Source organism: Pezoporus flaviventris, unplaced genomic scaffold, assembly GCF_033815535.1.
Source record: "Pezoporus flaviventris isolate CSIRO_AGI_PZ_B2104156 unplaced genomic scaffold, CSIRO_AGI_Pfla_v1 ptg000016l, whole genome shotgun sequence".
Taxonomy (NCBI): Eukaryota; Metazoa; Chordata; class Aves; order Psittaciformes; family Psittacidae; genus Pezoporus; species Pezoporus flaviventris.
In genome coordinates this window covers 106,298-119,917 of record NW_026892564.1, presented here as the reverse complement: position 1 = coordinate 119,917, position 13,620 = coordinate 106,298, and the positions used below count along the sequence as shown (strand labels likewise).

Below are 13,620 nucleotides of genomic sequence, written 5' to 3'. Positions count from 1 at the left end.
CATCCAAAATCTAATGTGACTTACGTTCAACTTCCCAGATCCCCTGCAAAAGACACAGAGCCTCTTCTACACAATAAAGAACAACAGTAATAGCAGGCTCGCCTGTACTTTAATACAGCTGCTGCGACAAAGCTGCTTCATGTCCTCAGCACCCAGAATGCAGATCCATCCAGTGAAAAGAGGTGAAAGGTGTCTGCTGTGTAATTGTCTAGTTATTACAGTGCTTGCTTTTACAATAAAGGTCTGGATTTAATTCCCTTCTGAGTTTACATCTAAACCCACTGCTACCATTAGGCAGGACAGTGCCAAAACCCTGAATAGCATTGAACAGGGCTGCTCCCAATTCCTCTGTTTGAAACTAGCCTAAAGGTATGCAAGAGCACAGTGGTACCACAGAGAGAGCAAGTGCTTGCTTCTCGTCATGTTTATCAATTTAGTTTCATGGAAAAATCCCACCCCACTTGCAAGCAGACTCTAAACAGATTTCCAGAGTATAGTACTACAAATTGTCTTAAGTGGGTAAAGCATTTCCACCTGTATTTTGATTTTGAGTTAAAGGCTGTGCCGGACTTACTTAGAATACAAACTAAAATCCAACTGAGATCCACCCAGCCAGTGTGCCTAACAAATCAAGGTAATCAACAATAGTTTAAGAAGCAGAGAACTTTGTTCTATGAATAAAGCAATATAAACTAGCTTTATTTTTATTTTTAAAAAGCAAATACATGCAAATACAACTCTAAAGGGCCTTTAAACCTTTCAAGACACGATTGTACTGCAATACTTTGCTCTGTGCAGAACTGAGAGCACTAATCCAACAGTTTTAAATACTCCTCTAGTGTACAAAACACAGTGCAGACACACACACACGAAGCAGCTGAATAAGAAATTAAGGAGCGCACATAGAATGGTGTCCAAGTAAGACGCTCACACATTCACTTGACATACTTGACATACTGTTGCACTACTTTGCCACACTGGCCACTTTCATGTACTTATATGCACATTTAGAACTGGACTACTCAGCTTTCATACAGTGTCAAAAATGAACCCATGTTAATTTTTAGGTTTTACTGAATATGTAATTATACTTGATCTTTCAAATACACAGTAAAAAAGAACACTATTCAACTACGCCAAGTCACTAACAATTCCATACATAACTTCTGGGTAGAAGTTTATAAGCCTGTAATATCTTAAGTTTTCATCTCAGCTTTTTACCTTTGCAAATTAATCGCTAATTTTGTCCTACATTGTTTTTTAATAGCTATCTGAAGACTGTAACTGGTAAGTTTTCTATTCAATTATGTACTGGAATCCACTTCAGTATGAGAATCTGAACATTTTTTCATACTGGTAGCAACTATTAATTCTAAATAGCATCAGACTGCACATTTCAAAATACATATTGCTGTCACCTACTATTATCTGCCCATAAGTCTGTTATTTATTTAAAGCTTATGAAGCCTCATTAAACAGTTCTGTTTGAGTGAATCACTCTGACAAGATCACGCATGAAATGAAATTGAAATAAAAAAATCAAAATTCACATTTGACCAGTTAGTTTTGAAGCCATTTTTGAAATCTGACTTGTAACACTTACAAAAAGTCTTCAAAATGCATCACTGACATAATTTAATACCTCTTGGAATAAGATAGCATCTGTAGCCCCTGTGGTACAAGACTGTTTGCTTCCCTACAATTAGTGAATGCCTCCAAGCTACATCATTAACATAAGCATTGCACTGAGGATACACCTGCAACTCATCTACTTGAGAAAGAAGTTTTTTTGCTTTTGCCATATCTGTTTGCACTTATCTGCTGTGGAAAGGGCAGCACATCCCTCCTGCACCTTGGATTCCTTTTAGCCACAGAGCTCAAGGACATACAATCCTCTGAATAACATGGGATGGCATGATGTGGATGTGCATAAGGACTGAACATCTTCTAGATGTCCCACCAGTTCTCTTTTCCTTTTGAATAATATCCATGTGCCTGTTCCACTGCTGGCTCCCCAGAAGCACTGGCCACATGAGTGAGACAGAGCTACAAGTCCCATGAGAACAGAGACTGAAGAATGTGAATTCTCAAATAGAGTATTTGAGCAGGACACTTCTACTTTTGAGGGGAGAAACTAAAGGGAGATTGAAAAGTAGAAAGGGATTAGCAGAAACAAGGAGACTGACATCTATATCCAGGTCATCCTTCTTCATATGAGGAATGAATGCCTCAGACCCTGCCTATTTTCAGTGAAGGGGTTACCTCTGCTTTATCTGCAGATTTTGTAACAATTCCAACTTTCAGTCTTAAGTCAGCAAGATATTTAAACACCTGCTTTATGAATAGAATTATGTTGCTGGTTTCTCCGAACTTTGACTTGAAAATGTAAGAACCTTTATTCTAACGAGAAAACCTTTAAGAAAGATACATAATATTCCGGAAGGTGTTAGGCTCCAAGAGCAAAACCTATGTTCCCTACTGCTGCAGGATATATCTGATTGGTTCAGACTGTGCAATTGGTGTATGCAACATTAGTGATTTAATATTACTGCAAGGAAAGAGCCCACCTTGCTGCTGTACTCATGCCAGTAAGTATAAAACTGTCCCCTTCATACCTGGTCAAGTCATTCAGATGTGTAAATGCCAGATGGAGTTGACTGTAGTGAACATGTCTCTTCCTAGCTCCAATTAAACTTTATTCCTTTTCTTTATTTTAATGTAAACACATTTTATTTTCACTCTGTGTTCCTATGGCAATTTGAAGTGAAGGCAGTAATCTGACTGAAAACAAAACTTGTAATATTTCCTATTCCGTGCTGAGAAAGTTGAAAGATCTTGAGTTTCTGAAGGCATTTCTCAAACATAATTAATGAATCCATACTGACCAGGACAGCAAGATTTAATCTCCAAGTTGCAAAGGTCAGTTTACAGCAGGTGGGAACGGAGATAAGGAGACACTGCTGTCAACTGGGGAGGGAGTTTGTGAGAGAAAATAGCTGGAAACAAATAGAAAACGATAAAATACAAATCCATCTTTGGAGCACAAATATGTGAATGGAAAACCAAAGTATAATCCTTCTAACAGACACAGTTCTTGCCAAACATCCATAATTTTGGATGGCTGCAAAAATCTGTAATTTTGGTGGGAACGAAAAGAATGCATAACCTTGACCACCGTGCTGAGCTCAATCTATTGCATCTGCATGATTTTCTCCAAACAAATTCATCATTTGCCCTGCTGGAGCACACAGCTGCACAATGCTGAGAAGCAGAGTGGATAGCCAAGAAGAGTTATTAAGACAGAACTTCCCAGGTTTGGTGGGTTTTTTGTTTCCTTTTTATTTTTTATGTTTTTCATTATAGGAGGTTTAGGATCTCCCTTCACTCTTAAGTTATAAGATAAGGAGGCTGCTGCAGGCCCCACTGTGGAGAGATGTGAGGGGTATCCACATGACACTTCGCTTGAGAACCAAAACCATCAATTGCAGTAACTGAAAGCACAGGAAGCTTCTACAACTAACAATGAGGGATCTGCAGTCAGCAAATGTCATTTTGTTGTTTCTCTGTATCTATGAATGATTAGGGAATATCAAGATACTTTTTTTCACTGATAGACTTCTTTTGTCCTTGTGCATCTGTTGACTGGAAGGCATCCAGTGAATATAAACCCTTTTTTGAGGGGCATTAGGTTAAAAAACTTAGGTACCTGATTTTAATACCTTCTCCTTAAAAAGCATTATGTGGCTGGCTTCAGAAAGATTAAAAAATCTGAAAGTGGTACAAGGTTATATGCGACATACTCCCTCCCAGCATGTTTCAGATTGCAGCATGCTATAGATTTGAAATATATAAATGGAAAACCAAGTAAAATACTAAAATTAAAAAATGTTCCATCACGTTAGTACAACCCGATGTAAAAAGTCTTACTACCTCTATGTAAAAATTTTACTACCTCTAAAGATACTTGACAAGTGGACAAAATTCAGTACTTGAGAAGCAGTCAAATTAATATAGCTAGGTTTTCGCTTTTTTTCATTGTGTGAAATGTCTCTTTCAGTGCATTTAAAGTAAAATGTAACTATAAAAGAAGCCACATTTTCAACAACAACCCACTGGTACTTAAATACAATTAAGCACATCACAGGAAAACTTCAGGATTACTTAGGACAGCCTGGACTCCCAATTCATACACACAAATGAACATAATTCTTGCTGGGAAGCTTATGTTAAAATAATAATCTGCTCCCATTAAGTCAATGTTTTTTGTTTCTGACTTGAATAACAGTATGACTAAAATGACTACATAGAAAGAATAGATGAAATCCTGATTAAAAACCTGATTTATTCAAACGTCTTTGCAATAAACACTCCTCAAGCCAGAAAATAAACATTCTCACAGCACAATGGTTTCGAAAGAGAATGTAAAAAATAAATGTATATAAATCCCATCACCATATAATATGTACAGCACTACAGATTACTACGCAACTCCATTATTTTTACAGAAAAAAAATGTATTTTAAATTTGTTTTCAAACACTTATTTCTTCAGGTATATAATTTAAATTTGCCAAATATATCGCTTTAAAAATATCTTAAAATGCCTATAAATTATTTAGAGAGACTTTTTTTGATGTTAAGCTTCTTAGTTCAGTCAGAAAACTTACTGATTTGTCATATTCTACTTACGGTGTCAAATTCTGCCCTAAGATCTGCATAGGCATACGCCTGAAAAATTGAACTGCTAAGGCTGACAGTTTGAAAACTGGATTGGAAGGTGGTGTGCTTGCAGCCTCAATTAATGCCCCAGAACACACATATGTGACTGTAGCTCCTTCTGTGTCAAGCTGTTGGGTTTTTTTTTCAGAGGAATTTAAGCCTAGGTGAAGAATGATTAGCATGTAATTAACTGAAAAGCTACAGATCTCAGGCAATCTAGTAAGTGTGAATTACAGCCAACCTTTGGCTAGAACAGCTTATACAAAAGTCTGTATGCTGCAGATATGTAACCAGTAGGAAATGGCTGTCTGATTGCATGAATTTTACACATCTTCCAGCTTTCTAATTGATCTGAATGCTATGTCTAATGCTCAGAGGCATCTTGCAAAAAGGATTTATGATCCACATAAGAAAGAATTTCACTCATTCTTCTATGTAATTTTACACACTTGGTAGATTACCAATTATATCCTTCATTAATTAATCATGACGGACCATAATATGTTCACCGTCTCCATGAACAGGTGCATTCTTGCTACAGTTGGGAGTAAATCATGTAGCTGGCCTGTGGCTTGTTCTGAGTTTACACCAGCAGTATGTTTCTTGGAGACAGACTAAGCCTCATTGGAATTTTCTATGAACCAGAGCCATAGAAAAATATCTTCTTACCACTTCGAAGGAAACCTAAATGCTTTTCCACCATCAGGTGAAACTGAATTAGATCTCTTTTCACCCTTCAATCAATAAGCATGTAAGTAACTCATAATTAGTGGGGATACTCATGTGAGTAAAAGCATCCATAGGGTTACGTGACGGTAGGAGTTGACCATATGCAAAAAACAATAGCTTTGGTAACATACTAATATATTTACTAGTACGTATTTTCACATAATAAATTCAATGTAGTTATCATATGTGAGCTACAAATTCTTTTTGTAAAAGCAACATGATATGGGCACATTTAAAGTGTGTGGAAACATAGTTTAAGATTCAAGAGAAAACATAATGCACACAGTATGGTTTTCTCTTACATACAAAATGCAAAATAAAAATAAAAAATAAAAATAAAAATCTGCCTTTAAATTTTGGTACTACTTGATAAAAGGCAGATGAGACTTCCTACTGAACACCAAAGTAAATGCAAGGACAATGAGAAACAAATGGGCAACAGAACATTATAAAAGCAAAAAAGGGCACAGTACATGTAATCACAAGTTGATAGTGTTTAATATTACGATGATAAAGAAAGGAATAGGCTTATTAACTTACCCTCATCTTTGCACAGGCATCCTGTGTTGACTCTGTGCCTCTTAACTCTTTTACCAGCATAGAACCTAAATACTAAGATAAAAATCCATTAAACTTAATTTAGAATTCCAGAACAAACAAACATCTGCACAAATGCACTAAAAATGCCTAAAAATCATAGTGGTAGCAGCAAATTAATATATTGCTATAGATTTTTTTTACTTTGCAGTTCTCTGATAAATCATTTAAACCAGTGTGTTAATCAGCCTATGAAACAGGAATGCACAGCAACAAGTGTAGTGAATCAGATGGAGCCCTTTGAAACAATATCTGAAAGTCTTCTAGCTTACCACTGTAGTGACTCAAACAACAAAGAAACACTACAGATCCCATCTTAAAAAAAGGCGTTTGAGTAAAACAAAATGAGAATTTGCTTTTTTTAGCTTCCATCTGCCAAACTCATATTGCTATGTGTGCAGTCACATGGATGTGAAGGGCAGCAGCGATGTTAACCTCTGTGTACTCAATCTGTAACTAATTTATGTGCAAATAACAGAGCCTGATGGCAACAGAGGAAATAAATCTGAACTGAAAACTAGTTTAAGCCATTATTTCTTCCTAAGAAAAGGCTGACCCTGAACTATTATTTGGAAGCCTTCACTGATCTGAGTGAGGGCTGGGTGAGAGGAAGCAGCAGGGTGTCGGTGCTGGTCCTGGCTCAGCTTGATGAAAGCCACTGTGCTCTCTGAGAAGCCTGCTCATCTCTGAGGGTACACAAGGCGCAGTGAGTGCCTCACTGACACATCCACTTTTCTACCTGTCTCTTCCTCACTCTGTCACTTGCTGGCATGCACAGTTTGAGCCCTCCTGCACTGTGACAGTGGGCTCTGTCCTCTGGATTTATTCCTCTGAGGTCTCAGGACCTCTCTATACCGTGACTGAATGGCACTGCTCCTTCAGGGATGGAGCTGGCTGCATCATCCCTGCTGTTCTCGGGTGGTCTTGTTACTGCTAACAGGGCTGTGTGAGAGCCATGCTTGCATTTCTCCTAGAGATACTTCAGGCATGTGCATTTATGGATGTGCACATGCTCATATAGCTCTGAGTAAACAGGATGTTTCCGTATTTCTGTCTCATGCAACTCTGGCTTAACTGCAGAAAGGGGAGAGCAAGCCACCTCTTGTCTTCTCCCCAGGCACAGAGATGTCTTTTTGCATTCTCACTGCAGCGCAATGCCATGGCTTCTCTCAAGTCTTCATTTGGAGGCGAGCAACACAGGAGCTGAAGAGAAGTCCTGCCTCTGGTGAGAATGGGGCAGGTAGACTGCAGGAGGAGGGAAAGTGCCAAGGGCAGGAGCCTCTTCTTAGAGGATGCTGCAGACCACCACCAATGCCTGATCCCTCTCATTCCACCACACTGACTCCCCTTAGGAACAGATTGAGCTGACTCAACCAGGTCATGAACCAGCTTCACCTTAAACAAGAACTTATCAAAAATAACTTCAGTTACAGCTGAATACAAGCTGTGACAAAACAGAAAGTATACTGGTTCATCTCCAGTCTCCTGACCTAAACTGAGATATTTTCTTTAAAGCCTTCAGTTCACACTGAGTACCGCAGGGGTTTCTGACCTGCAAGAAAATGCATAAATATTTCAATGTAGACAGCAGCCAACATGCTAATTGATGGTAATGTTGAGAAACTTTACAGGGCATTATAAATGTAAGGGTAAGCAACACCAACACTGCCAGGTAAGCACAAGCAGAAAGGAATGAAGGGCATTCCTATGAAGATTCATAAACTAAGCAGCTGCAAGTCCAGCTGGGGGCCCAGCGGTGACATGAATAGGGCTTTGGGCATTAATTTGATGGGATGGCTTAGTATTGCCCTTGGAGAAGAGAAATGAATTTAAAGCAAGTTCTGAAAATAGAAAATTAAACAAAAGCATATTGAATTGGACTATACATTTCTCCAGATCCTCCTGTCTACCACCTTTGGCAGCCTCAGTCTTCTCTGGGAAGGACACAATTCCTTTACTTTCTTTTTTAATGGACTACAGCACACCAAATTGGTATTTCCTTGAAAGCTACCAGCTGGTCAGGCATCGGGCAAAAAAGCTCATGGCAGAACAACAGGAAGAGACTGGCAGCTCCAGTCCCTGCCTCAGCTGCTAGCATTCAGAAATGTTTCTCAGGGTGGACTGTGTAACAGACAAACAAATCACAGAAGTACTGCCCAATTTAGTTACCAGAAAAATTGAGAATTCTAGGAATTTTGCTTTCTTTTGACTTGCTGTGCTTTTGGAAATGTTCCTTCTGAAAGACCCAGAGCATGTGGGAGCAAGGCAGAGGGCATCCAACAGTTTAACTGAGTGATGCACCATACAATGAAAGCTGCCCTCATTATAACATCCAAGCTAGGGTTTTAAAGCTGAGGTCAATACAGCTCAGGGAGCTGAGACAATAGACTGGTACGTGCTCCTTAAGAAAGGAAGGTGTTTCCTTCATCACCAGTAATCTGAATATTCCTGGTCATCCCAACTTCATCTCTGTCATCCACACGCCTTCCAATCTACTACAAAGGTTACATCTGATTGTGAATTTACTGCTGGATCAAGCAATGAGATAAGAGGCACACAGGTGTGATAAACCTGTTCATTTTACTGCAAACTATGAAAAATATTTAAGGAATTATAAATCACTGAGTTTCCTTTTCAATTTGAAGTGCTTCACAGGAGGAGAGCAAACCTGAGAGCAGATGAACTGGACCTTGACTGTGACTTGCTGAGGAAGGCAGAGGTGCTAGTTACTGTCCAGGGACAACCACAGAAAGGAATTTGTGACAGATTACAAGTAGGGGTGTTTGCTCTCACTGCCACTTCTATGACACTTAGCCACTTATTCATAGAGCATTTCTTTAAGGCTGTTGCTACACAGACTGCAATATATCACTAAATTCGTATCAAAAAGTACTGTGCATTCTTGTTTCTTATTTAGTACAATTACACTGAAAAAATATTACAAATGAAAAAAACTCAGTCCATCAAAATCTAAGGTTAATATATCTACCCCAAGTCAAACCACTAAATTTATCAACACTTACAAATGCTTTATAATCACATGACTGGAAAATGAGTTTCTCTGGATGATGTTGCCAATATTGTACAGGCGTTGATGCTGTGGCTTCATTTGGAGGTCTCAAGGTAATGGAAGGCTCTCCCCAGTCTCCTGTCTGAAAATCATAGTTGTTCAAGATATAAGAGAAGTTGCAGGCAAATTCACTATACAGTAACCCTCCATTGTTGTGCTCAATTAACAATAATTTATTTTATACACATAGAGCCATGTTACTAAAATAAGGGAACACAACTCCTACAACATTTTGCATGATTTAATTTATAATCCAAAGTCATCTACTGCAGTGTTTAATGAGGCTTTAATTAAATCTATTTGCTTTGAGAATAAAATCATTAGGCTCTGGAAACGTTCTTTAAAAATAACTGTTTACAATACATATATGAGGATGAAAGCAATGAGATACACAAAAATGCCATTCACAAATTTCACTACATGTTTTACAAGCTCTTCTACGCTGTTAAAAAGTGTTCCATTACCCCAGCACATATAATCGATAACTAACTTTACTAAATGACTAAATAACTTCAACTTTGCTTTGATCTGAAAACTTACTGCACATTCTTCAAACACAGGTATTCTTTAATCTCTTCACAAATATTTGCTTTGAACACCTTCTCTTGATGTCTTACTGTAGAGCTACTAACATTGCCCTTCTGTATCCATCATTCTCATTGATACAGGTGATTGATTGCCTTCCTGAGCTGTCATCTCCCCTTTGTCCTCAAAGCTGTCAGAGAACAAGGGTAGGACTGCGGTTTACCAAATCCCTTTGCAGGACACTCTTCTCCCTTCCAAAAAGAGCCAACACAGGCATTGGTACAGGAATACCCCCAGCATGGTTGTGCTGGTCTGGGTCTTGCCTGCCATTGCCTATTTTTGGACATGGCTTTATTGGACCTGGACTGACCACTGGGCCCTTGGGGACTCCTCCCACCTTGAAGGCCCTTGCAAAAACAGCTATTATTTTGAGATTGTTTATTTATTTTTTAACTGCAATCTCTCCTACTTTTGGTTCACATGTGCCCATGCTCTCTTCAACCGGGATGCTGCCAAATCAGCATCAGCTCACTTTAAGAGAAAATGACCTGTGGATGGAGTTCTCCTCTTCCCAAGTCTCCTTCCCTTTACCACCAGCCCCACTTCTCCCCTATCCTGTCTGGTCTGTTCTTGTCTGTCTCTGAATTCCCCTGTCCTTCCTATCTGTCTTTTGGGGATCAGATTTCTGCCTCCTTATCCTTCTTCCTCCTCTGCCTGTTTTCTCTCAAACTCTTTTACCCTGTCCTATTTGATTATTTCAATTTGGATCATGCTACTTCTTTCTTTACCTGCACTTATCTCTGTGTATTTTCTATGCATGCCATGTTGTTAAAATATGTGTTAAAGCTGGCAAGGAATTGTCATCAGCATTTCACACAGAATATGGCTAGAATTTAAGACTTTTAAAGCAAAAAGAAGTTAAGCATCAAAAACACATGAAAAAATCTTATTGAAGACATTCAAAAGTCTGGCAAACTATCACATCCTACTAATTAAATCAGGACAGAGTAAACAAAACATCATTTTCATGTGTCACAAAATAATGAAATGACACGCATTTGCACAACTCTACAATGAAAAGCAAGAGATAAATCTGGAAACATCAACATTACCCTGCCAATATGGTAACTTCAAGCAAGGGAACATCATAAAACAAGTCAAATGCAGTTAATATTGGCACTATTAGCACACCTACAAAATATACAGTACTGTAATTTCTATTTTACCTAGTTAAGTTCCCTATATACTATGGATATGACTTCAACCTCAAATTTTTAAAGGAAAGTAGCAGGAGCAATTGCTCCAATTTGTGGCATACTGTATCCATAGAAATGAATACTTCTGACCACCTTCTATCCTTCTATCATATTTAATCTGAAGTGGAAATTTCATTTGTTTAAGAAGCAGTTCTCCTTATTAAATAAGGTTTCCATCATTTTACAATGGGAAAGCATCTGCATCCTTGTTAGTGGAGTTTGTATTTGACTACAATATGGATTGAACCCATGACACATTCTAAGAGTGTGCTCAACTGTTTTTCATGAACTGTTCAAGGTAATAGCTAACAGACAATTTGATATAGCCTCCTTTTTTTTTTTTTCCTAATAAAGAAACACTCCTACATGTTCTGTGTGAGGAAGCAGAAGGTATATCCTATCTATTTAGCAAAAGGTTATTATGACGGAATAGGAGTAACTCCAGGGAAAAAAAAAGCTATAAAAGTGTATCTTTTAACCACTGGTCTTTCCACCAAGGAAACATGGAGATGGCCATAAGTGGGACTAGAATTTCTACAGAACAAGTGATTCTGGGTAGTACCAACACTGAGTGGTGCTTCAAACCCTTTTGTTGCACTGCTGTGCAGGTGACTGTTCTTGCATGCAGAAAATGGACAATACTGACAAATTAAGCAGGGTACATAAGGAATAAAATGAGTACATCATTTTATAGTTTGATTCACTTTTGTATGGAAGATATTAAAAACATGAAGAACTGCATTGTTTCTTTCTGTCAATGAAGGGCAGTAAAAAGAGTATCCCTGATTAATCTCATATTGGTTCAATTTTATAAAAGAGCTAGGAAGCAATAATCATGAAAAAATGAGAAATAATCTTCCACTAGGCTAATAAAACTAGTGTATGAGTCACTTGGAGAGGGACTGTTTGGAGACCATTTGTTTGTATTTGTTTGTATATTTGTTTGTATTTGCTCTATAAATATATACAATCATTCTAGTACCTACTCTTTTTAAATTAGACAAGACAGAATTTATAAGACTGCTATACAAGTGGATGATCTAAACACACAATACAGCTGGGGTTAAGGCAATGCAGAGATACAGGATTTCTGCACCGAGAGACCTTTTGTGCATTTCAGTGTGACTTGCAGAGGGAGCAGCTACTAAGAAATGCTGCATAAAATTAAACATCATAGGTATAGGTTATAATGATAGTTGAAGAAGACATGTTATACATAGACATAAATTTTTTTAACTGTATCAGAAGTGTTTTTTAATATTCAGTAGAAGTGGCTTTTGGTCTCCTTTCCTTTTGTTTCTTACCAAACTCCTCAGATTTTTAAACCAAACTATTGCTAGTATTCATTACCTACTTAGACTGAGATAGAACAGAGCAGTCTCTAAAGCCCAGATCCAGGAAGATGGTTAGAAGTTTAATTCTTACTACGTACTCCCCACACATTATCTTTATTCTTTTAAGGGAAAAAAGGCTTTTAGAAAAGATTTAGAGAGGAAACTACTTTCATAAATCTGGGCCTAAAAACCCCTACAGGCAAAAAAGTTGTTCCTCGGTGGACTGACTCAAGTCAGGTACTGTAACTTCTCAATTTAGGATGTGATGATGGCAATTAACTTCAGGTAAAATATAAAGTAGGAACATCTTTGACCTACAGAAGACTTGAAACAACAAGTCTCAAGTCTCGGGTAGAAAAACATGAAATACTAGCAATTCTAAATGTGAGGAATCTGTCTGGTACAACTCATGGCTGACATACTGAGAATTCAGGACCTTCCTAAGCACCTAAAACACTTTAAAGCAGTATAGAAATGTTCACAAATTACTGTGCAGAACTAACTACGATGTTTGATTTGATTTTTAAAAATAGGTATGCTCGGATGAGGATTTTCTGGTTTGAATATTTAATTAGCAATTATAAAAAACAAACATTTAAGCTTCTGTATTTTTTATGACACAATATATGTATGAAGATTTTTATCTCTCTGATGAAGTAGAAAGGCAAAAGATAATTTATTCCTCATCTAACTTTACAGCTCATCAGACAGCTGTGCAATTTATCACGTGGCTTTTGCTGTACTGCCCGTGTTTTAGTATTCTAACCTCCCATGCCTTTAACCACTGCCTTTCCTCTCTTTGGCTTCAGTCAGCTCGAGAAAGAAGATCTTTTTCCTCCACATTTTGCAGATAAAGAATTAACAATCACAAAATGGTCTCAAGTCAGGTGCCAGAGTGATAAAGATTCAATTCTTTTACAGTGACAACTTTTAACCATAAAGGAAACAGCCTAAAAAAAACAGTATCTCATGCTCTTGCAGTCCTTCATAACACTAAAAATGGGCAGATGTGCACTTCTCAGTGCTCTAGAAAGGGTCAGATGCTTGATGTCAAATGAGTTACAGAAGTGGATTATTGCTGTTAGGTAATTTTTTACAATTGTTGCACATTTTTCTCTCTCATCCCATTCTCTGACAATTGAATTTGGCTCATAGTAAAGACAAGGATGAAGAGGTATCTTTAATATGTAAACAAGTGATCTCAAATCAACTTTTATAAAACCTAACACCTGCCTCATCTTCTTATAAAAATGTCAAGTTAAAAACCCTCCATGCTGCAGGAAAAAAGAAAAAAAGAAAGGCCTGGTTTTGAGTGGTTGAATATAGTCATTTTTAAGAAGGACCACATCATCTAACTTTTCACCTGTTAAAGCCTCATGCCTAGTTATGGT

At 37.8% G+C, this 13,620-nt stretch overlaps 1 protein-coding gene across 10 annotated transcripts in view; it reads right to left on the bottom strand.

Annotated features, from left to right (window-relative positions):
* The window catches only part of LOC133269865 (ankyrin repeat and sterile alpha motif domain-containing protein 1B-like), a 90,050-nt gene that overhangs the window by 17,850 nt on the left and 58,580 nt on the right, over nt 1-13,620 (bottom strand). For all 10 annotated transcript variants that reach the window (XM_061454536.1, XM_061454534.1, XM_061454537.1 and 7 more), the window contains 2 exons: nt 9,068-9,196; nt 5,988-6,059 (listed from right to left, as the gene is read on the bottom strand). In XM_061454536.1, coding sequence (XP_061310520.1) covers nt 5,988-6,059; nt 9,068-9,196 — 201 coding nt within the window. The remainder of the gene's footprint in view (nt 1-5,987; nt 6,060-9,067; nt 9,197-13,620) is intronic.